Here is a 22,809-nt window from a genome sequence, read left to right as displayed (position 1 = left end):
TTGCCGGTGGCGGAAATCGGAACTAATGCGCTCCGCCCAGCCACACGCCTGCGATAGAAGTGCAGCTGTCGCCAGCGAAACTTCATCGCATGTCGTGTGAGTGAATGATTCGTGCTGGGTCGTGCATTGTACGTTGTAGATTAGTAAACCCGTGTACGTAAGTAAGTACGTACGTTAGTGAAAACAGCTAATAGACTATATTGTTCGTTGAGCAGTGGAGTAGATATACTTTAACATAATAAACATAATAATAGTAAATAATAATAATAATAATAATAATAATAATAATAATAATAATAATAATAATAATAATAATAATAATAATAATGGAAACTTCGAAACAGGAAAAGTGGGAAATGGACTCATTACGCGGAGAAGAAAACGATATACAATGTCGTGCAGTTTTGTAAGCAAGAGAAAAAAGTAAGTATACCCCTTCAAAAAAGCAATTTTAAGGGCGGCACATATGGTTGGTAAGTCCGGAAAAACCGTAAGAAATATTTTGAAAGACATTGAAAAGGCGGAGCAAACCGGCGAAAACGTTACAACACCACGAAAAAACGGTCTGAAAGAAAAAAGATTTCTATTGATGACTTTGATAAATGTCGTATTCGTATGGTTACATCTAAATGATTATCATTCAATAAAAGAATTTTGAAAATAGCTGCTGCATTAGTCTGGGTCGATCTACGGTTTTGTCCTTTATCAATTTTTGATTCAAAATCACGAGTGCCTTAATTAGGCCTACTGGATAGGGATTTTGAATATCATAAGCAGCTTCAACTCTTTCTTTTCTTTACTTGAATGAGGGTGGTGTGGTTTTAGTATTTTTTTCTTCTGTGTCTCTTGGTACTGGTTACCTTATAACTAGGATAGTGAAGAAACACTTTTGGTACAGAGCTTGTATTCGTCTCCTACTTTTGCCTACAAATGGATAATCTGCTTCTTTGAAATGAAGGCTACCTGGCAACTGAAGAAGCTTGGGACAAAGTTATCGCGCCAATTTGTCTTCAGCCACTCTTTGGCTTTATCCTGCTCTACAGGAAAGTCGTGAACTGATAGTACACCTTTGATCATTTTCCTGCTTGAAGTACAAGCAAATACAGCAGAGACAATACGCGACACTTACGGATTTAGCCTTGTTAAAATGGGAAACAATTCGATGGTGGTGCTCCTAGTGACTTGACCTGAAAAGTCGCGCTAAATTCAAATATCAATGGAAATGCATGTACGAAAATGGATAAATAAATTACGCCAAGAAAAAAACATTATTGAGATATTAACTTCGAAGTTGCTAAAGCAAATCTGGATAATTGAGTGAAGAATTATTTAAAAGGTTATTATTTAAAGACTGAAATTAGACAAATAAACAAGATGTGAAATGGACTGCTGTTGAAATGGCTTGATCTTTCATTTATGCATTACGTGTTTTGCTTTAGCATTCCTTCCTGAGCTTTTACGGTTAGATTTGTCTTTTTTCTCGTTTAAAAAACATTGTATCATAACATTAAGACACTTATCAATAAAAATATCGGCACATTCCTTGCACACATGATGCAATGAATTAACATTTAAAAGCTGGACAATTTTCCTCTTAACATGAAGCCTACTCACAGAGTGAAAATCTATAAAATCCCGGCTTTAATCTGAGGAGAGGGATAAAAGAATGAAAAGTATGAAAATGTTGTAGATAGTGATGTTTTGAAGAATATTTACGTATAATTAGAGTAAAAATGTAACATACCCTTGGCTGTATAGTCGAGGATTTTTAAAGTCGCTGGCCTGGAAATGATCTGAATAGATCTTATAATTCTTATATAAGCGTAACGTCCCTTCTTTCTTGTACACCTTATCCAAATCACTTCTGTGACATTTCAAAATCCGCAGATCACACCTACAACACATCGGTATTGAAGGTTAACTGCTGCACTATACAATAAAAGTTGCGTATTATAAGCCAGTTAAAAAATTAGTCGAGCAGGTCAGAATATAATGAATTACTATAAAAATCTCTTTGTCACTGGAAGAATATATATGCAAACACAATATTACTTACATTTTCTTGTCACGAGGGTAGCGAAAGAAAGACCGCGCATTCTTTTCTACTTCATAGTTACTGCAACCAAACACAGCACATACCATTCCCCTCATTTAGAGAGGAGATATCAAGGAATGACACTTGCTACTATTTAACGCATAAATAACACCAACAACTTCACACACAAATACACGTGTTCTTATTACAGAGTCAGTAGTTCTCAGGTCTACCCGCTAGAGAGAGCTCTAATAGCTGTCCCTCGATATCTCGCTCCGAGTGTCGCGTATTGTAAGAATGCACACAACTATATGATATGTTCGAATATTTGCAAGACATGTCAAGAAATCCAAAACTTTACACTACACAATTTAAAAATGTAATTATCGCATTATTGGTTAATTATTATTTAGAACGAAATTATCGCGAGTAATCACCTTGAGTTTATCCTTGTCTGGGGCAAGTTCGTGAAAATATAATGTCCCTTTGTAATTCTTTCTGTTCGAAATACGAGAAGGCACACAACAATATCACAAATTCGAAGATGTGTAGCTAAACTCATTTTAAAAAGAAACAAAATTGTTCCATTACACAATTTAAAAAAATGAATTAGCACGGAAGCGTCGGCTCCCAATAACTAACAAAGATAATCAATCAATACTGATCTGCATTTAGGGCAGTCGCCCAGATGGCAGATTCCCTATCTGTTGCTTTCCTAGCCTTTTCCGAAATGATTTCAAAGAAATTGGAAATTTATTGAACATCTCCCTTGGTAAGTTATTCCAATCCCTAACTCCCCTTCCTATAAATGAATATTTGCCCCAGTTTGTCCTCTTGAATTCCAACTTTATCTTCATATTGTGATCTTTCCTACTTTTATAAACGCCATTCAAACCTATTCGTCTACTAATGTCATTCCACGCCATCTCTCCGCTGACAGCTCGGAACATACCACTTAGTCGAGCAGCTCTTCTTCTTTCTCTCAATTCTTCCCAACCCAAACATTGCAACATTTTTTGTAACGCTACTCTTTTGTCGGAAATCACCCAGAACAAATCGAGCTGCTTTTCTTTGGATTTTTTCCAGTTCTTGTATCAGGTAATCCTGGTGAGGGTCCCATACACTGGAACCATACTCTAGTTGGGGTCTTACCAGAGACTTATATGCAGTGGCGGTGGGCTCTTAGGAGCACAGGAGCACGTGAACACCCAGTTTTAATACAACTTTACGCATTCATGGATAATTTAAAACTTTCCTTTCTTTCGACCTGATTTCAACAATCGATCGAAAGCATTCGACTTATATCGAAGCTCCGTTACACCGACAGTTGTTCGTTTTGACTGACAGTGCAGCGAGCACACTGGGTAATGCGCTATTGTGCTGAAGACTATACGCATGCGCAAAGCAGATGACGTCATGGTTTATGCACTGATATTCCCATTAGCGAGGAGCACGGTAAGGTACGTGCTTTGCCGTCTTGAGCAATCCTCAAACCAGTGGCAGTATTACAGTTGACCACAAGGGTCCGCCTCCTCCCCTATTACTGTTAGCCACAGCCCCGCAGGAGATACTATTGCATTACATTACCGGCAGATTTCGCTAGTAATTCTGAATAGGCATTTTCTAGCTCGTGAACAGGTGTTCGCAATTGCGGGAAGAAGTTTGCTTTACCTTGTGACTGGAAAATCTTTTCAATTGAAATTTATTTGAGTGTTGTGTTTTGCTTCTCTGTTTGTATGGTTTGTAACCATGGTATACTTTGTGTAAGAGGAAATGAATTCAGTTCAGTTAATTTTAACCAGCGAAATATTAACCGTCCGCCTCTGTGGTGTAGGCCCTAGTGGTTAGTGTGATTAGCTGTTACCGCCGGAGGCCCGGTTCGATTCCCGGCTCTGCCACGAAATTTGAAGAGTGGTACGAGGGCTGGAACTGGGTCCACTCAGCTTCTGGAGGTCAATTGAGTAGAGGTGGGTTCGATTCCCACCTCAGCCTTCCTCAAAGTGGTTTTCCACTTCTTCTCAGGAAAATGCCGGGATGGTACCTAACTTAAGGCCATGGCCGCTTCCTTCCGTCTTCCTTGTCTATCCCTTCCAATTTTCCCATCGCCGACCAAGGCCCCTGTTCAGCATAGTAGGTGAGGCCGCCTGGGCGAGGTACTGGTCATCCTCCCCAGTTGTATCCCCCGACCTAATGTCTCACGCTCCAGAACACTGCCCTTGAAGGCGGTAGAGGTGGGACCGCTCGCTGAATCCGAGAAAAAAACCAACCCTGGAGGGTAAGCAGATTAAGAAAGAAATATTAACCTATCAGGGTAAGTTAGAAATTATAAGGTTGGACCGGACAGACCAGATTTGATTACTGAGAACCTTACAAAAACTGACAAACGCGACTATAGGCGTAAGTTTAAGAGAGAAATGTACGAAACACGCAAATGGCTCTGTAATAAATAAAAAAATTCCAAGACGAGAAAAAATTAACATGTGATAGAGCAGAACCCTCATTAACCGAGATAATGTGGAGACTATTGGGGTCAAATCGGAATCAATTATTTTAAAAAATTCGACCGGTAGATGCGGCACACATTATTTCCATTGTTCTCGTCGTGCCTAGGTGAACTTCGTGCTATTTAAAAACCAAGAATAGTGCTCGCATCCTTCAATATCCGCAGTGTACTAAAGTTATTATGAATTTTACTTTTGTTCTACACTAACAGATTAGTCTAGTATAAAATTTATCCTCGGTTACAGGGGTTCTACCATATTATTTGTGAAAAAGGAACCGTACAAGGAACTTTCGGTGAAGTGATTTATGTACCTATGTTACTTTTTTGCAGATTTGAGACATGAAAAAAATGTTGTTGTGAACCCCCTAAAATTTTGTCACGAGCCGCCACTGCTTATATGCACTCTCCTTTACATCCTTACTACAACCCCTAAACACCCTCATAACATGTGCAGAGATCGGTACCCTTCATTTACAATCCCATTTATGTGATTACCCCAGTGAAGATCTTTCCTTATATTAACACCTAAATACTTACAATGATCCCCAAAAGGAACTTTCCCCCCATCAACGCAGTAATTAAAACTGAGAGGACTTTTCCTATTTGTGAAACTCACAACCTGACTTTTAGCCCCGTTTATCAACATACCATTGCCTGCTGTCCATCTCACAACATTTTCGAGGTCACGTTGCAGTTGCTCACCATCTTGTAACTTATTTATCACTCTACAGAGAATAACATCATCCGCAAAAAGCCTTACCTCCGATTCCACTCCTTTACTCATATCATTTATATATATAAGAAAACATAAAAGTCCGATAACACTGCCCTGAGGAACTCCCCTCTCAACTATTACAGGGTCAGACAAAGCTTCACCTACTCTAACTCTCTGAGATCTATTTTCTAGAAATATAGCAACCCATTCAGTCACTCTTTTGTCTAGTCCAATTGCACTCATTTTTGCCAGTAGTCTCCCATGATCCACCCTATCAAATGCTTTAGACATGTCAATCGCGATACAGTCCATTTGACCTCCAGAATCCAAGATATCTGCTATATCTTGCTGGAATCCTACAAGTTGAGCTTCAGTGGAATAACCTTTCCTAAAACCGAATTGCCTTCTATCGAACCAGTTATTAATTTCACAAACATGTCTAATATAATCAGAAAGAATGCCTTCCCAAAGCTTACATACAATGCATGTCAAACTTACTGGCCTGTAATTTTCAGCTTTATGTCTATCACCCTTTCCTTTATACTATAGCAACTCTCCATTCATCTGGTATAGCTCCTTCCACCAACTTGTTATGAACCCATTATCAACAATAGCAACAACAAAACCATACATCTGAAATTGGAAATGCAATGATTGCGGTACACGGCTCTCGCATCCCGCCAGTACCTTGGACAGCCAGCGCCCTTTTGGCGTTAGAAGAACTTTGCCAATTTCATCTTCTCAAACGATTTTCAAGGACGGCAAAGGAGCCAGTTAGAGCGACATATCTAGGCAGCCGTGCTTTAACATTGCAATATCCTGCCTTTTTTTCTAGTAAAAGATCTTTGAATATATTTTACCTATAGTAATTAGTGATGTGCCAGGCGACTTGTCAGTTGTAATTCTGTTTAGGTGGCGTCACTGGCTTTCTGTAAATAAACAAAGGAATGCGCCGGTGACCTCTACTTTGGTGGTGACAGTTTCGGAAATCAACCGGGAAGTGATGAGATGGGAGATCTATATTGTTTATATAGTAGTTAGCTGCTTTTAGCATTTCTGACATTTCTAAAAATTAAAGGTTGATTTTATGTTAAATATCGGACGTTATTCTGGTCGTATGTTATGAAATACTGCAGCACGGTGGATGAAACTCGCATTAAGGTTATGTCGTTATGTTATGAGTATCCTATGTGAAACCGATTTAGGAGTTGTAATTTCTCACAAGACCTTCATTAACAAGATATACGAAAGAGTGTATAATGGAGAAGGAAAGGAATGTTCGTTATGGATAAACAGTTCATTGTTCAATATCAATTCGCCTTTTGTAAATTCTAAGAGTAAATCACGTAAACGAGGACATCATTCCTTAGCCAGTGAATCATCTGTGTTATTAAAAGAGGTATTAAGTATATTTTTCTCTTTTACGTATTTTTATCGATTTTCCCAGTGCTTCCTTTTCCCTTTTCAGATTCTCTTACATATCAAAGCTTTTGACACTTGTAAGCATGCTCTTAGCCGGGTTTGATTAAGTCTTTCCTGGACTTCAACGATTTTCTGAGGTAGTTTGTAGGCTTACGTTTGGTATTTGTTCCAAACACTTTATTGCCTGGCTATGCTGTTTCAAGTGACAGTTTGTTAGGGAATGGCTTCAAATTTTCAGTTGTTTAATTTGCCCTGTGTTAATGAATGTCTTGAGTTGAGGGAAGATAGAGGTTGTCTCATATTGTAAAATTATGAAGCAAAAGAACACAGGTCCATTCAATGAGTTGCTTTATAGTATCTCAAGTCCCTACCTCTTTCCAGAAGAATGGCCATGTCAGATATATATGTATCAGTGATACTGACCTAGATTTTCATCAGACAGGAACAGTTTGGTCAGTGGTTGCAGAAATTATTATTTTTGAAATGTTTGGTTTGGAATCCATGTTAAGCTGCAGTCCCCTGGATTGTGATTTTCCATAAAGTACGGGAAGTTGGCCTGCTTGGTGGTCATGATCGTTAAGGTGTCAACTCTATGTGGTCTTACACCGTGGTTTGCTGGTTTGAGTCCCATTGGTCGAAACAATATTCAGCATCAGAAATGTTAGCCGGCAGGGTAGGAGGTGTGGTGGTATACAATTTTTAATCACTAGATTGTGTGCCAAAAGTCTGGATTCAATTCCAAACCTATTCACAATGGTCATATGGAGTGAGGGCATGTGACACTATTGATGGTGTTTGGTCTGTTGGATGGCAATTTAAAACCCTTTCGTGCTATTTGACAGGAGTAGTCTATGTGTAGGCACCTGGTTTCACCCTCTCCCTTCCTACTGTCATATAACATGCCATTCATTTCATCTCATTAATTCCTCTGATGATGTTGATGTCAGGAAGGGAATCTGGTCATAAAAACTTATTACGAATATTCATCTCACTTAATACCTGGCCCTGCAGAGAAACGAGACAATCATTGGACATGTAAAAGATGGGATCTTAGACAGTTTTCACTCTGAATTGAAAAATGTCATTAAGAAAACGACAGAGTATCTGTACTAATGTTGGGGTTGTAGAATGTCGTTAAACAGTGCAAGATTTAAAGCTGTAATACCCAGTTAATATGAACTAATCAGAAACAACAGCTGTGATTAGTTGCATGTTATTAGAAGAATGTGTGTTCACAGACAAACCTTTCCAGTGTTCTGTTTATTGTCCAACTTTGCTGTACAGAGGTAAAAGTAGAGGGACCCCTGTGGGTGGGGGACACAGACGAAGAATACACCCACGGTATCCCCTGCCTGTCGTAAGAGGCGACCAAGGGATGATCCAATTAGAACCATTGAGACTACTTGTAATTAGTACCACCACACGCTTTTACTTGTGTGTAATACCACTATGTTAGGTACAAAATAGGTTTGTGATTTTAGCAACAGAGTGCATTGTCGGCTCTTTCACTAGCTGTGATTAGTACCACTATATGATCGACACCATGGTTCTGGCTTGCCTACAATTAGTACCCACTATATGAGGAACACCACAGGATAGAACGAGTCCCTGTGGTTAGCACCCTTATGTGATGAACACCACAGGTTTGCGTTGCCTGTAAATGGCGCCGCAATGTGCGAAACACCATAGGTCTGTGTTACATGTGCAAATTTCATTACCTGTGAGTAGTATCATAATGTGTGGAATACTGCAAGTCTACGCTACTTTTGATTAGTACCGCAAGATGACAAATACCATGATTCTACTTTCCTGGCGATAAGTACCATTATGAGGGGCCGATGACGTGGATTTTTAACCCCTTTCGACTACAAGTATCATCGATTCAGTATTGTTTTATAGAAGCAGTCCCTTGGTCAGTAATACTCTTGTTTTTCGTCAGTTTCTGTGAATGTGAGGCGTTGCGGGTTGGATACACTGATTGTTTTAAATTCCTATCCATTCATTCTTCGTCCTCACGCTTTGAATTCTGGTCAGTGGGGGTTTTGACTTTTAATTTGTCATTCATTTCATCTCATTTCGTACCATTAGGGGATGATGACCTAGATGTTAGGCCCCTTTAAACAACAAACATCATCGTAATCTATGATCCTCATATCCGTATTGACGAACTACACAATTACAAATAGGAAACGACTTCCACCTATCGATACTTATTTATTGCACTTAATTATGCTACCGGTACAGTACCAGTTTTGACCCCCTATGTAGGGTCACCTTCAGCTGAACAATACATTTACATATAGATCATGAAACTATGATTAAGATTACAGTGGTTCATGGTGTGGGTTACTGTAGTCTCGTCCTAGTTCGTGAACCATGGGCAACGGCTGAGTGGCCTAGTAAGTGGTTCCTGAGAGTCGGGATACCAGTTGCTATGGAATGGGAGTGGGCATCTCGGACGTATTCTGAGTCGTAGCCCTCCTTGTGCTCAGGCGGCTGGGACTATACATTTCACCGGTGGTCCATAACCCATTAGAGGAGAGATCCTCACTTGGACTATGTGCAAGTAGGGTAGCATCCTGCTTCACGAATTTACCGAGCTCAGAACATTTTAAGCAGGCCTCGGACCTATGGGGGTAACAGAGTCCCACTCCCATTTGACAGGCGAGGGACTCCTTGGAAATAACTTGGCGAACGAAATGGAATTCGATGGGGAGCTATCAATATTAATGGGGCTTATGGAAGAAAGAAAGTACAACTGGCTGAGTCAGCAAAGAGGATGCATCTGAATGTGCTAGGAGTAAGTGATATTCGGGTAAGGGGAGATAACGAGGAAGAGATAGGAGATTATAAAGTGTACTTGACGGGTGTTAGAAAGGGAAGGGCAGATTATGGGGTAGGGCTCTTTAATCAGGAATACCATTGCACGCAACATAGTTTCTGTTAGGCACATAAATGAACGAATGATGTGGGTAGATTTGTCAGTTGGAGGAATTAGGACTAGAATTGTCTCGGTGTACTCACCATGTGAGGGTGGAGATGAGGATGAAGTTGACAAGTTTTATGAAGCATTGAGTGGCATCGTGGTCAGGGTCAACAGCAAGGATAGAATAGTGCTAATGGGTGATTTCAATGCGAGAGTTGGGAATAGAACTGAAGGATACGAAAGGGTAATTGGTAAATGTGGGGAAGATATGGAAGCTAATGGGAATGGGAAGCGTTTGCTGGACTTCTGTGCTGGTATGGGTTTAGCAGTTACAAATTCATTCTTCAAGCATAAGGCTATTCACCGCTACACATTGGAGGCTAGGGTACCAGATCCATAATAGACTGTAGGCTATCTTAACCGACTTCGAATTCAGGAAATGTACGAGTTTTCTGGGGATGTTTCGATGATACAGACCACTATTTGATCTGTAGTGAACTAAGTATCTCTAGGCCTAGGGTAGAGAAAGTGAAATCTGTCTGCAAACGAATAAGGGTAGAAAATCTCCAGGACGTGGAAATTAGACAGAAGTACATGGATATGATTAGTGAGAAGTTTTGAACAGTAGACAGTAAGCAGGTTCAGGATATAGAAAGTGAATGGGTGGCTTACAGGGATGCTGTAGTAGAAACAGCAAGGGAATGCCTAGGAGCTACTGTGTGTAAAGATGGGGAAAGGCGAACATCTTGGTGGAATGATGAAGTGAGAGCAGCTTGTAAACGTAAAAAGAAGGCTTTTACCAAGCTCGATAGCTGCAGTCGCTTAAGTGCGGTCAGTATCCCGTATTCGGGAGATAGTAGGTTCGAACCCCACTGTCGGCAGCCCTGAAAATGGTTTTCCGTGGTTTCCCATTTTCACACCAGGCAAATGCTGGGGCTGTACCTTAATTAAGGCCACGGCCGCTTCCTTCCCACTCCTAGCCCTTTCCTGTCCCATCGTCACCATAAGACCTATCTGTGTCGGTGCGACGTAAAGCAAAAAAAAAAAAAAAAAAGGCTTATCAGAAATGGCTCCAAACAAGGACCGAGGCAGACAGGTATTTGTAAGTAGATGAAAGAAACGGAGTGAAACAAATAGTGGTTGAATCCAAAAAGAAGTTGTGAGAAGATTTTGGTAATAACCTGGAAAGGCTAAGTCAAGCAGCAGGGAAACCTTTCTGGACAGTAATAAAGAATCTTAGGAAGGGAGGGAAAAAGGAAATGAACAGTGTTTTGAGTAATTCAAGTGAACTCATAATAGATCCCAGGGAATCACTGGAGAGGTGGAGGGAATATTTTTGAACATCATCTCAATGTACAAGGAAATCATCCTGGTGGTGTTGCGAACAGCCAAGCTCATGGGGAGGAGGAAAATGATGTTGGTGAAATTACGCTTGAGGAAGTGGAAAGGATGGTAAATAAACTCCATTGTCATAAAGCAGTAGGAATAGATGAAATTAGACCTGAAATGGTGAAGTATAGTGGGAAGGCAGGGATGAAATGGCTTCATAGAGTAGTAAAATTAGCATGGAGTGTTGGTAAGGTACCTTCAGATTGGACAAAAGCAGTAATTGCACCTATCTATAAGCAAGGGAACAGGAATAATTGCAACAATTATCGAGGTATCTCATTGATTAGTATACCAGGGAAAGTATTCACTGGCATCTTGGAAGGGAGGATGCGATCAGTCGTTGAGAGGAAGTTTCAGACCACAGAGAGGCTGTCAGGATCAGATTTTCAGTATGTGCCAGGTAATTGAAAAATGTTATGAGAGGAATAGGCAGTTGTGTTTATGTTTCGTAGATCTAGAGAAAGCATATGACATGGTACTGAGGGAAAAGATGTTCGCCATACTGGGGGACTATAGAATTAAAGGTAGATTATTAAAAGCAATCAAAGGCATTTATGTTGACAATTGGGCTTCAGTGAGAATTGATGGTAGAATGAGTTCTTTGTTCAGGGTACTTACGGGGGTTAGACAAGGCTGTAATCTTTCACCATTGTTGTTAGTAGTTTACACGGATCATCTGCTGAAGGGTATAAAATGGCAAGGAGGAATTCAGTTAGGTGGAAATGTAGTAAGCAGTCTGGCCTATGCTGACGACTTGGTCTTACTGGCGGATTGTGCCGAAAGCCTGCAGTCTATTATCTTGGCACTTTAAAATAGGTGCAATGAGTATGGTATGAAAATTAGCCTCTCGAAGACTAAATTGATGTCAGTAGGTAACAAAAATTCAACAGAATTGAATGTCAGATTGGTGATACAAAGCTAGAACAGGTCAATAATTTCAAGTATTTAGGTTGTGTGTTCTCCCAGGATGGTAATGTAGTAAGTGAGATTTAATCAAGGTGTCGTAAAGCTAATGCAGTGAGTTCGCAGTTGCGATCAACAGTATTCTGTAAGAAGGAAGTCAGCTCCCAGACGAAACTATCTTTAGATTGGTCTGTTTTCAGACCAACTTTGTTTTACAGGAGCGAAAGCTGGGTGGACTCAGGATATCTTATTCATAAGTTAGAAGTAACAGACATGAAAGTAGCAAGAGTGATTGCTGGTACAAACAGGTGGGAACAATGGCAGGAGGGTACTTGGAATGAGGAGATAAAGGCTAATTTAGGAATGAACTCGATGGATGAAGCTGTACGCATAAACCAGCTTTGGTGTTGGGGTCATGTGAGGCGAATGGAGGAGGATAGGTTACCTAGGAGAGTAATGTACTCTGTTATGGTGGGTAAGAGAAGTAGAGGTAGACCAAGACATCGATGGTTAGACTCGGTTTGTAACGATTTATAGATAAAAGGTATAGAACTAAATGAGGCCACAACGCTAGTTGCAAATCGAGGATTGTGGCGACATTTAGTAAATTCACAGAGGCCTGCAGACTGAACGCTGAAAGGCATAACAGTCTATAATGATAATGTATGTATATTTCTGGGGAATGCCATATGATAACAAATATTTGGTTACGTCCAAATGGGCCATGTCAAAACGGGAACTGGCGTGTATGTTACTATGTCTGACAATGCAATGTATGTCTATAATGATATGCTTTAGGTCTTAAAATTAGTTTATAAAACACTATCTCCACTGAAAACTAACTTATAAGTATATAAGATAAAAACAATATATGTAGGAACACTTCATGCACATGGATGTTCGTGTCTTGCGTGTTATTCAGTTCATCGGTTGACTTCTGTGTTGAAGTCTTATTTTCGTAGTTGCACACTTGGTTGATGTTTTTGGAGCTTGAGTGATATGATTTGCTCGTAAAATTATCACATTATATGTATAAAAGATTTTGTCTTCAAGTATATACATAGAATAAAACACTTTACAAGTTTAAAGGGAGTGCCAGGCGTATGGATACAATTAGGATAAAATATGTATATTCAGTTCTGCTGTATGTTGAGTCTTGTTGTTTTATGTTAAAATTGAATCATGTTGTCCTGTGACATCCGTAAAATTTGTGCGGCATTGAATTCAGAGTAGTGCCATTATATCATTATAGACATACAATTGCATTGTCACACAGTGACATATACGCCAGTTCCCATTTTGACATGCCCCATTTGGACGTGACCAAATATTTGTTATCATATGGCATTCCCCAGACAATGTAATCTTAATCATAGCTTCATGATCTATATGTGAATGTATTGTTCAGCTGAAGATGACCATATAGGGGGTCGAAACCAGTACTCTAGCATAATAAGTGCAATCAATAAGTATTGATAGGTGGAAGTCCTTTCCTATTTCTAACAAGCATCGTCATCAAATCTAGAGGGGGCTGGGGATATCCAACTTACAAGGTGGAGTTGAACACATTATATTAGCAAGAGTGATCGCTGTTATGAAAAGTTAGAAGCAATGTCAGAAGGTTATTTGTAACAAGGATAGGATATAGGCTAGGCTATAAAAATAAATGAAGAGTTTTGTCTGTTCTTTGGTCAGAAATTTTTAACATTTGTATTTATGTGTTGGTCATTTCCAGAATTTGGAAGGAAGTGGAATTTTTGAATTGTTGTCATGTTTGTCTATCTGAATGTAAGTAAGGCTCTGTTCATGTACCATGAGTAAGTAAACAGTTCAACAGAAATAAGGGATAAGGTACCTGGCCTATGAATAGTTTTATTCATGTTGGGTGAAGTAGTTTAGGGAAAGGTCTTCATTCTCAAATATCTAAGTTAGTACATGTTCTGCTAATAAGTCATCATTTCCCTAGCGCTGTCTCAGTCCTATCGATAAATGCTGTATGAAATCATTTGTAGAAAATAAAATTTCCATTTTTGTGTGTACGGTACAGTACAAATTGATTCTCTGATGAATAATAAAGGAAATACAACTTGTATTTATTTCCTGAGTGTTACCTTTATTAATGTTAATCTAATTAAAGAATTTTTTCTAACATTTAGAGGAGAAATAGATAATTGCGATTTTCCAAGCCTCATAGGCTACTTTTTATTGTAGCAGATAGGTGGTACAAGTCTGAATACTAAATGTATTGTCTATGCTAACATGGGCCATGACTGGACGTCTGCATGACACGCAATCAAGGGCAATTAGCTTGCTGAATGGAATAGCTTCTCTCAGTGAATATTGGTGGAGGAGGAGATGAGGACTCCAATAATTTTCTGTGACACATATCTTGCTATGTCTTGATAATGGTACTGTACTTGACCTGCTGTTTGAAACATCAGTCCATGGAATGGATTGATGGAGCTCTCCATGCTGTCCTATTCTGCGCTAACCTTTTCATTTATATGTAACTCCTCCGTCTACTTTAATCTGTTTGTCATAACTTATTCATCCCTTGGTTTACCTCTACCATCCTTGCTGCGTACATTTCCTTCAAAAACTAACTGAGTAAGTCCTGGGTGACTTGAGATGTGTCCTATCATTCTTTCTCATCTTCTGGTCAAATTTTGCTAAATCATTCTGTTTTCTCCAATTTGAGTCGGTATCTCTACATTTATGATTAAATCTACCCACTTACCTTGCAGGATTTTTCTGTGACACCACATTTAAAAAGTTTCTTTTTTCTTTCTTTCTGAGCTAGTTATTGTTCATGTTTCACTTTCATACAATGCCACGCTCCAAACAGATGTCTTCAGAAACATTCTTATATGAGTGTTCCTAGTGAGCAAATTTCTTTTCTTAAGAAAGGCCTCCCTTGATTTAGTTTACATTTTATGTCCTCCTTACTTCAGTCATTGTTAGTTATTCTACTAATCAAATAACAATATTCATTGACCTTCCTTCAAAACCTCATTTCCTAATCTAATATTTCCTGACCGGGCGAGTTGGCCGTGCGCGTAGAGGCGCGCGGCTGTGAGCTTGCATCCGGGAGATAGTAGGTTCGAATCCCACTATCGGCAGCCCTGAAAATGGTTTTCCGTGGTTTCCCATTTTCACACCAGGCAAATGCTGGGGCTGTACCTTAATTAAGGCCACGGCCGCTTCCTTCCAACTCCTAGGCCTTTCCTATCCCATCGTCGCCATAAGACCTATCTGTGTCGGCGCGACGTAAAGCCCCTACCAAAAAAAAAAAAAAAAAAAATTTCCTGTATCATGTGACTTTGTTCAGCTGCATTCCATTACTTTTGTTCTGGATTTGTTTACTGTATTTTCTTCTTGTATTACTTACTGCTCTGAAACTGTACCATTCAACAGATTCTCTAGATCTTCTTCAGACTTGGATAAAATTACAATATCATTACAATATTACAATATCATTTCCCCAAATTCCTCTTCAATTTCCTTTAACACCTGTTCTATATAAACATTGAAAAGGGCAGGGTGAAAACAGTAGCCCTGCCTCACTTCTTTCTTGGTTGCTTTTTCATAGCCCTCGGTTCTTATCACTGCAGGCTGATTTTTGTACAGATTGTACAATCAGATTGTCAGAATCACAAATAGCTTGGCCCAGGCTACATTATCAAATGCCTTTTCCAGATCTACGAATGCCATGTAGCCTACATTGTCTTGTCCTCCTTAATTAGACCCTCTAACATCAGATGAAAAGTCGGGATTGCTTTGTGTTTTTTTAATGTCATAATGTTTGGGCAGAACTATTTGTTGTTGGCTGCATTAATAGATATACACAGATTTCCTTCACGACCACATAAAATGCATTTGAAAAGACAGTTGATCTTAGCAGTAAATCACAATTCGAGATTTATTACATTTTAATTAATACAAAATAACTCTTCACAAATGAATTTTAACCATTTTACAAATAGGTTAACAATTACAAACAAATTATTATTACAATGTTATATTTGCAAAGTAATCTTTTTTTAAAACACACACATCATAATGGATAAACATTGTATTCTATTGCCGCAGTGTTAGTTATAGCCAGTATAATAATAATAATAATAATAATAATAATAATAATAATAATAATAATAATAATAATAATAATAACAATAATATGCCATACTGTACTACAGACCAAAGTGTGAATTTTTGTAGTATTCCGACACATTCTAATGAAATGGATTTGGAAAGGCAGTAGACAAATATAATTCCAGAAATAGGCCTCCATTATGCAATATGAATAGCTCACAGAAATACCGTATTTTACATCTGTAAATTCATGTACTCGTCTCGAGGTGGTGCATTTATTTTCAAGCACACCCCTAATGAAAATTAGCTGCGTGCATCGTATTAAACACATACCAACCCTCGTGCCAATCTTAAGTTTCTGGCAGTGTCAGGATTCAAGCCCGGGTCCCCCGAAAAAAGTAGCTAGTAGCGCCAACTGTTATATTACAGAGGCGGACTTTATCATATTATAAATACAGATACACAATATAAATTATTGGTAACTTTAAGCAATTCTGAATTTTTCTTCTCGTGCAGAATTTTTGATAGTGTACATGCGGTTTCAAAATCAGGAGATAGTAGGTTCGAATCCCACTATCGGCAGCCCTGAAGATGGTTTTCCGTGGTTTCCCATTTTCACACCAGGCAAATGCTGGGGCTGTACCTTAATTAAGGCCACGGCCGCTTCCTTCCAACTCCTAGGCCTTTCCTATCCCATCGTCGCCATAAGACCTATCTGTGTCGGTGCGACGTAAAGCCCCTAGCAAAAAAAAAAAAAAAATCAGGAATTTCAGTAGGTCCAACATCAAGCCTGAGCCTTTTTATCAGAAAAATTTCCTCTACTTCTTCCCCCCCCCCCTGTTGTATTTCTCTTTCCCTATGTTTGAGATGCGAAGTCGAGACAATTTACAGGGTCAGTCAGTAAGCAAAGTGACATGTTCTGAGCAAACTGCGTAAATAACAGCTGAAATTATTTGCCTTCATGAAATAATAACAGTTGTTACCAAGGCCTTCCTTAGAAAACATGGTTATGTTTAAAATTAATGTCCTCCGTAGCAGCATTAACCTACGCTAACATGATATCGTATTAGAAATAGACCAAGGATATTTTTCTGAAGACAGCATTGTTGAATGTGTATATATCAACATTAATTTCGTTATCATCACTACTAATAAACTACTACATTGCCTCTATCATAAAATGGTTGGGTATCTAGTGAACCACTGTTTCTTATTTATCACATTTGCAGTTATTGCTGTAGCTATCTCCTGCAAACTGTTTTTCTTGTAGATTTTATACAGGGTCTTTATTTATGCTTGGCAAGGACTTTCTCGCTCGAGCTTGGCTGCCGATGACAGGCCGCTAACGGCCACTGGCGCACACGGTTTCCGGGACTTCCTGCAATTGTTGAGAGCTGAGCTCCGAGATAGTAGGGTGTTCAATGAAGCTTCTGCGTACTGTATGTTGTATTGTATAGTGTTTTATTGTGATTGTGTATAGTGCTGTAATGTATGTGAAATATTCGATACGTGATCGTGTATATCTGCACAATACTTACATTAAGTGCAGAAAAACGTGCGCTAGGACAAGACAAAAGTTTTGAGCGAAATTTCCAGGGAGACCTCATTCCTATCAATCGGACAATAAAACAACTGGCCAAGAGATTCAAACATACAGGTTCAGTAAACAATAAAAATAGACGTAAAGGTCGTTATCTTCTTAATGACACTTGTTTGATACGAGGATCATAAGTAAAAATCTGTGGCCCCCTCGTAGCCCAGATTTAACGGCATGTGATTTTTATTTGTGGGGAATGTTAAAAATGTAGTTTATGGGAACAACCCTCATACACTAGATGAACTTAAAGACAATATAAGAGCTGCAATTGCATCCATCAGTGCTGAAGAACTTGGTAGAGTAACCGAAAACTTCATTAGGAGATGCCGATTATGTTTGGCAGCGCATAGGGAACATTTTCAGCATAAACTGTAAAAATGGTGAGTAAAATGCAAGATAATGATTTTGAGCATAAACTGTAACCATGGTGAATAAAATGCATTATAATGATTTTGAGCACCGTATTCTGCTGTACATTCGCACGGGTGGTAGCCAGCAACTGAACTGTCACTGGCGGCCAAGGTCGAGCCAGAAAGTCCTTGCCAAGCATAAATAAAGACCCTGTCACATGACCACTTTCTGCAAGTTTGGAGTAATTTTGCCAATTGTTGTTGCATAAATCACTCTGAAATCCCACTGTTGTTATTTAGACTGCCATGGCAGCAGGCGGTGAGACGACAGCGCCTATGTGCGCGGTGAAACACAGCTGTACATTTCACCCATTAGCGCATGGAGTCTGTAGTTGACGGTGATGGGATAGATGTTTTGTGTGCTGTATGATCTGCGATGAACTTTATGTAGGCCTACACATTAGAGCATTAAAGGAGTTGGACTGATTTTATCTTTTTCTGATTAGATTAAAAAAACTTATGATGAACGAGGTGTGCATGAATGACGAGCATTCTAATGTTTCCGAGTCATCAGACTCCACGACTATGCCACAAGCTGCCAGAGTAATGAATTTTGCTTCGTGGGCTGACGATGATGATGGTCCTATTCCAACGGATGAGCAGGAAAGATATTTAAAGCAAATTGTGGGATGGAAGAAGATAATAGCGTCCTACTGGAAAACAAATGGCCAAAACTATCCAAAACTTCACCAGATCGCTAAGAAAGTATTAACATATGAATAGTAACACAGTAAGGTTTCCACCTATTCAGTACTAATATGTACAGTACACATATTAGTACACATATTAGTACTGAATAGGTGGAAACCTTACTGTGTTACTATTCATATGTTATTCTCAGTTCAGTACGGACCAACAACATGAAATTCATAACCCTTGAAGAAAGTATTATGTATGCGAGCATCAAGTTGAGCTTCAGAGAGAAATTTCAGTTCAGCCGGCTTCATTCTCGATGCACAACGGTCTCTTCTACACCCATACAGTGTTGATGCTCTTCTTTTCATTCACAGTAATTACATTCCACCACCATTAATCAATGACCAATAAACTACGCACACTACAGTAAGTAAAAGCTTTCTTTTTCTTTTTTTTTGTTGTTGGCATATTGCACGTCATTTCAGTTTGTATTTTATTTTGAGTTAAACGTGAATGATGTCCTGTGATTATGCTTCAAGTCATTTAGATTCAGTTTCAGTTAACTTGATGTCAATTGCAGATGAATATTAGTTTATAATAAAGTTTCTGTTTGTTTTATTATTATAATTATTATTGATTCGTTACCAACTAACGAGTGCATGTGAACTTTTTTAGCACAATGTTTCTTCTTGTCTTCCCAAAATCTCACCCTTTTGCTGTGCTACTTTTTGCGTTCTTCCGTCCATCTTGTAGCTTGTCTTTTAGATTGATCAGCAAATTTGTGTTTGTTTACGAGATTTCTGAATTTTTTTCTGTCTTGCATTATTTCTTCATTTATACCAATTTCCTGAAGTCTTTGTTTACTTCTGTGAGCCAAAGTTTTTTTGTTTGTGATCTGCCACCAGTTATCAGAGTTTCTGATGCATAAAGAGCTTCTGGTTTGACAACTGTGTTGTAGTGTCGTAATTTTGCGTTTTGTGATATAGATTTTTTGTTGTATCTGCTCCAACAATTTTGTATGCTTTTTGTAATTTTGTAACTCTTTCTTTGTTTGCTTGCTGATTTATCCCATTTGGTTGTATGATTTCGCCTAGGTATTTGAATTTATCTACTTGGGAGATTTTTCCATATCTAGTGATTAGAGGATGGTTGTTAATTCCTGATTTTGTACCTTCCATATACTTTGTCTTTTCTTATGATATTTGCAGACCTGTTTTTTTCTGCTATTTCATGAAGTTTTTCTACGGACTGAAGTGCTTCTTATTTGTTGTTGGAGAGGATTGTGCCAAGTCATCTGCAAGGGCGAGGCAATCGAGGTGAATTTTGTTTTTGAGAAGTCTACCAATATTGATCCCTTTAGTTTCACTTTTCCATTCTTGAACCACTTTTTCTAGAACTAGTAGTGGTGATAATCCATCGCATTCTCTGACCCCTGTTGTAATTTCGAATGGTTCTGAAATTTCTCCTAAAAATTTAACTTTCGTCGCTTGATCAATTCCCTTGTTTTTCTGTCGACCTGAAATTCGTCAAGTTTGTTGAATAGAGTCTGCCAGTCTATTGAATCATAAGCTTTTTTAAGTCAACAAAGGTATTGTTTATTTTGTTTTATGAATTTGTAAAATAGTTTTTAGAATTAAGATTTGTTCTCGGCATGATCTTCCTTATTACAAGTAACAACTCTCATTATTGTTCCGTATTGAAGAAGACGTTAGGCATAGATATCAAGGATAATTTAATAAAAAACCACCTATTCAATACTTTCCACGTTTAATGTGGTTATTATCTACATGATTTTATGTAGACTTATTTGGTCAGGTACATGTTTCACCCATTATTTTGGGCATCGTCAGCCTGTAAACAACCTTTAGGTCAAGGTTTGGGACCTTTTTAACCAATATAAACATACCAATATATACACTATATACAACATATACATTATATACAATATATACAAACATAAGTCAATACAGTAAAGTTTTTTGGTCCTAATCTATCTAATATGGAAAATGTCCAAAACTAAAATGGATCTTCTTTTCGGTGAAGAGGATTGCATATCGGGGTTTATGTGACCCCTATATCATATTAAGTTCTTGCCAAAGTCAAGACGCTAACAGTTTCATTCACAACGTTTTTGACCAGTCTACCTACAACAATCGGCTTTTGAATCTCCACTTGTGCACGACAACACATTTAGATATTAGTTATGTCAAGAACATGAAAATGAAAATCGTGGGTCAAACAAGCTCCAGTTTTAATATCACCCCTTCTCAAGAAAAAAGAAGATCCGTTTCATTTTATTTTAGTTTTGAACATTTTAAGTTAACCAGAATAGAACTGCCAAGTTAAAACACAATTAATTTAAATTTATATTTTCAATCTTGACCAACCTACAATCAGTTCAAATCTCCACTTATTGTTGACGACACATCCTGTCACCAGACACGATACGTCAAGAACTTAATATGATATAGGGGTCACATAAACCCCGATATGCAATCCTCTTCACCGAAAAGAAGATCCATTTTAGTTTTGGACATTTTCCATATTAGATAGATTAGGACCAAAAAACTTTACTGTATTGACTTATGTTTGTATATATTGTATATAGTGTATATATTGGTATGTTTATATTGGTTAAAAAGGTCCCAAACCTTGACCTAAAGGTTGTTTACAGGCTGAAGATGCCCAAAATAATGGGTGAAACATGTACCTGACCAAATAAGTCTACATAAAATCATGTAGATAATAACCACATTAAACGTGGAAAGTATTGAATAGGTGGTTTTTTATTAAATTATCCTTGATATCTATGCCTATGATCTTCCTTTTCGAAACCCTGCCTGATATTCTCCAATGAGGTGGTCGGTTTGTTTTTCTAATCTATTCAGTAGGGCTTTAGAGAAAATAATAATGATTATTATTATTACAGTGCAGGAGAGATCTCTATAGTTTTATTTCAAAATGCGATAAGCCTACTTTGGAATATGTTATTAGCCTATGGGAATTCATATAGTGAGTGATCTACATAGAAGTGTGAAGCGAACGTTTCGTTGTACAGATACATGGCGCACGCGTTATTGCAGGGAAGTAGTCAAGGTTATGCTATTGAGCCTGCCCAGTGCGGTGGGCTGTATGAGACTAGTACTGTGGGCCAGTAAGTCAGAAGAGAACGGCACTGCACGGGCTGGGCTGCTGGAGCCCGTGGGCTTGAAGTGTTGCGCGGTGGGCCTCTCTGCAGCACTCTGCTATGAATCATACTACTTGAAAGGACAAAATCATGCTCAGTAGAGCTTAAACTTCAGTGTAATGGGCACATTATGAGACCTTCCAGAAAATACATTAACCTTATTGTATGATTTTAACTACCTTATATTCTGTACAAATGAATGTTGTTAGGTCCTAGAATATGGGGAGTTTTGTTTTGTGATGTAGTAATCACTGCTGAAGGGAGTGGTGTCTCCTGAAACATGTACAAGTCAAAATAATTGTATAAGTTACGAATCTGGTAATATATTGACAGGGCGGACCCAACTATCACCCATGATTTTCTATACCTCGTAATCTGCAGTGATCGCTTGGTAGGCCCTTTGTAGCTGTTGTGGCATGGGGTTTGGTTTCGTAAAATAGAGTGACATCATCTAATACTTCTCACCAAGGTGGCTGTGATTTGAAACGTGGCTAATGCAAGTGCATCTTTTTTTTAAATGGCCTGTTGTTTGAATTCTGTGTAAAACTTTTATCTACAGTCTCCTAAAATTATAAGCTTGCTTTGCTTTTGCTCTGACCTGTGCCCCCATTCCTTGAAAATCCATTCCAGTGCTCTAGAATCAAATAAACAACTTTGTTGACAAAAGGCAGCTGTGCAAGCCACAAGCCTGTGGTGATGTTTGTTTTCCTTACTTTTCCCCTTTTTATAAATTAGATATTTTTTTAGTGAATGAAACACATTCCTTTCTCCTCTCTGGTTATAAATCATACCAAGTGGTTTTCATCAATAACCACTCATTTTCTGTTATAAACTCAAGTGAAAAAATTAAGAATACTGTTTCAGACAGTACTAGATGGTTATTTAATACTTTGAACTGCTTAGTGAGGAAGTATTAAATAAAATTGTATTTAAAGAAATGCATTACATTTCTGTTTTGTTGTATTGTTAGTCTACAGTTATTTGCTGTTAACAT

At 38.4% G+C, this 22,809-nt stretch overlaps 1 protein-coding gene across 2 annotated transcripts in view; it reads left to right on the top strand.

The window, feature by feature from the left end:
• Positions 1-6,152: 6,152 nt before the first annotated feature.
• The window catches only part of Mettl4 (Methyltransferase like 4), a 51,338-nt gene continuing 34,681 nt past the window's right edge, over positions 6,153-22,809 (top strand). Inside the window, exon 1 of one of the 2 annotated variants that reach the window (XM_067147092.2) lies at positions 6,153-6,652. In XM_067147092.2, the coding sequence (XP_067003193.2) occupies positions 6,398-6,652 (255 nt within the window). In that variant the 5' untranslated portion in view covers positions 6,153-6,397. The remainder of the gene's footprint in view (positions 6,653-22,809) is intronic. The other variant, XM_067147091.2, reaches the window with a different exon arrangement.

This window comes from Anabrus simplex, chromosome 5 (genome assembly GCF_040414725.1).
Source record: "Anabrus simplex isolate iqAnaSimp1 chromosome 5, ASM4041472v1, whole genome shotgun sequence".
NCBI classification, from domain to species: Eukaryota; Metazoa; Arthropoda; class Insecta; order Orthoptera; family Tettigoniidae; genus Anabrus; species Anabrus simplex.
The sequence above is the reverse complement of the archived record's forward strand: the minus strand, read 5'-3'. Positions and strand labels throughout refer to the sequence as shown.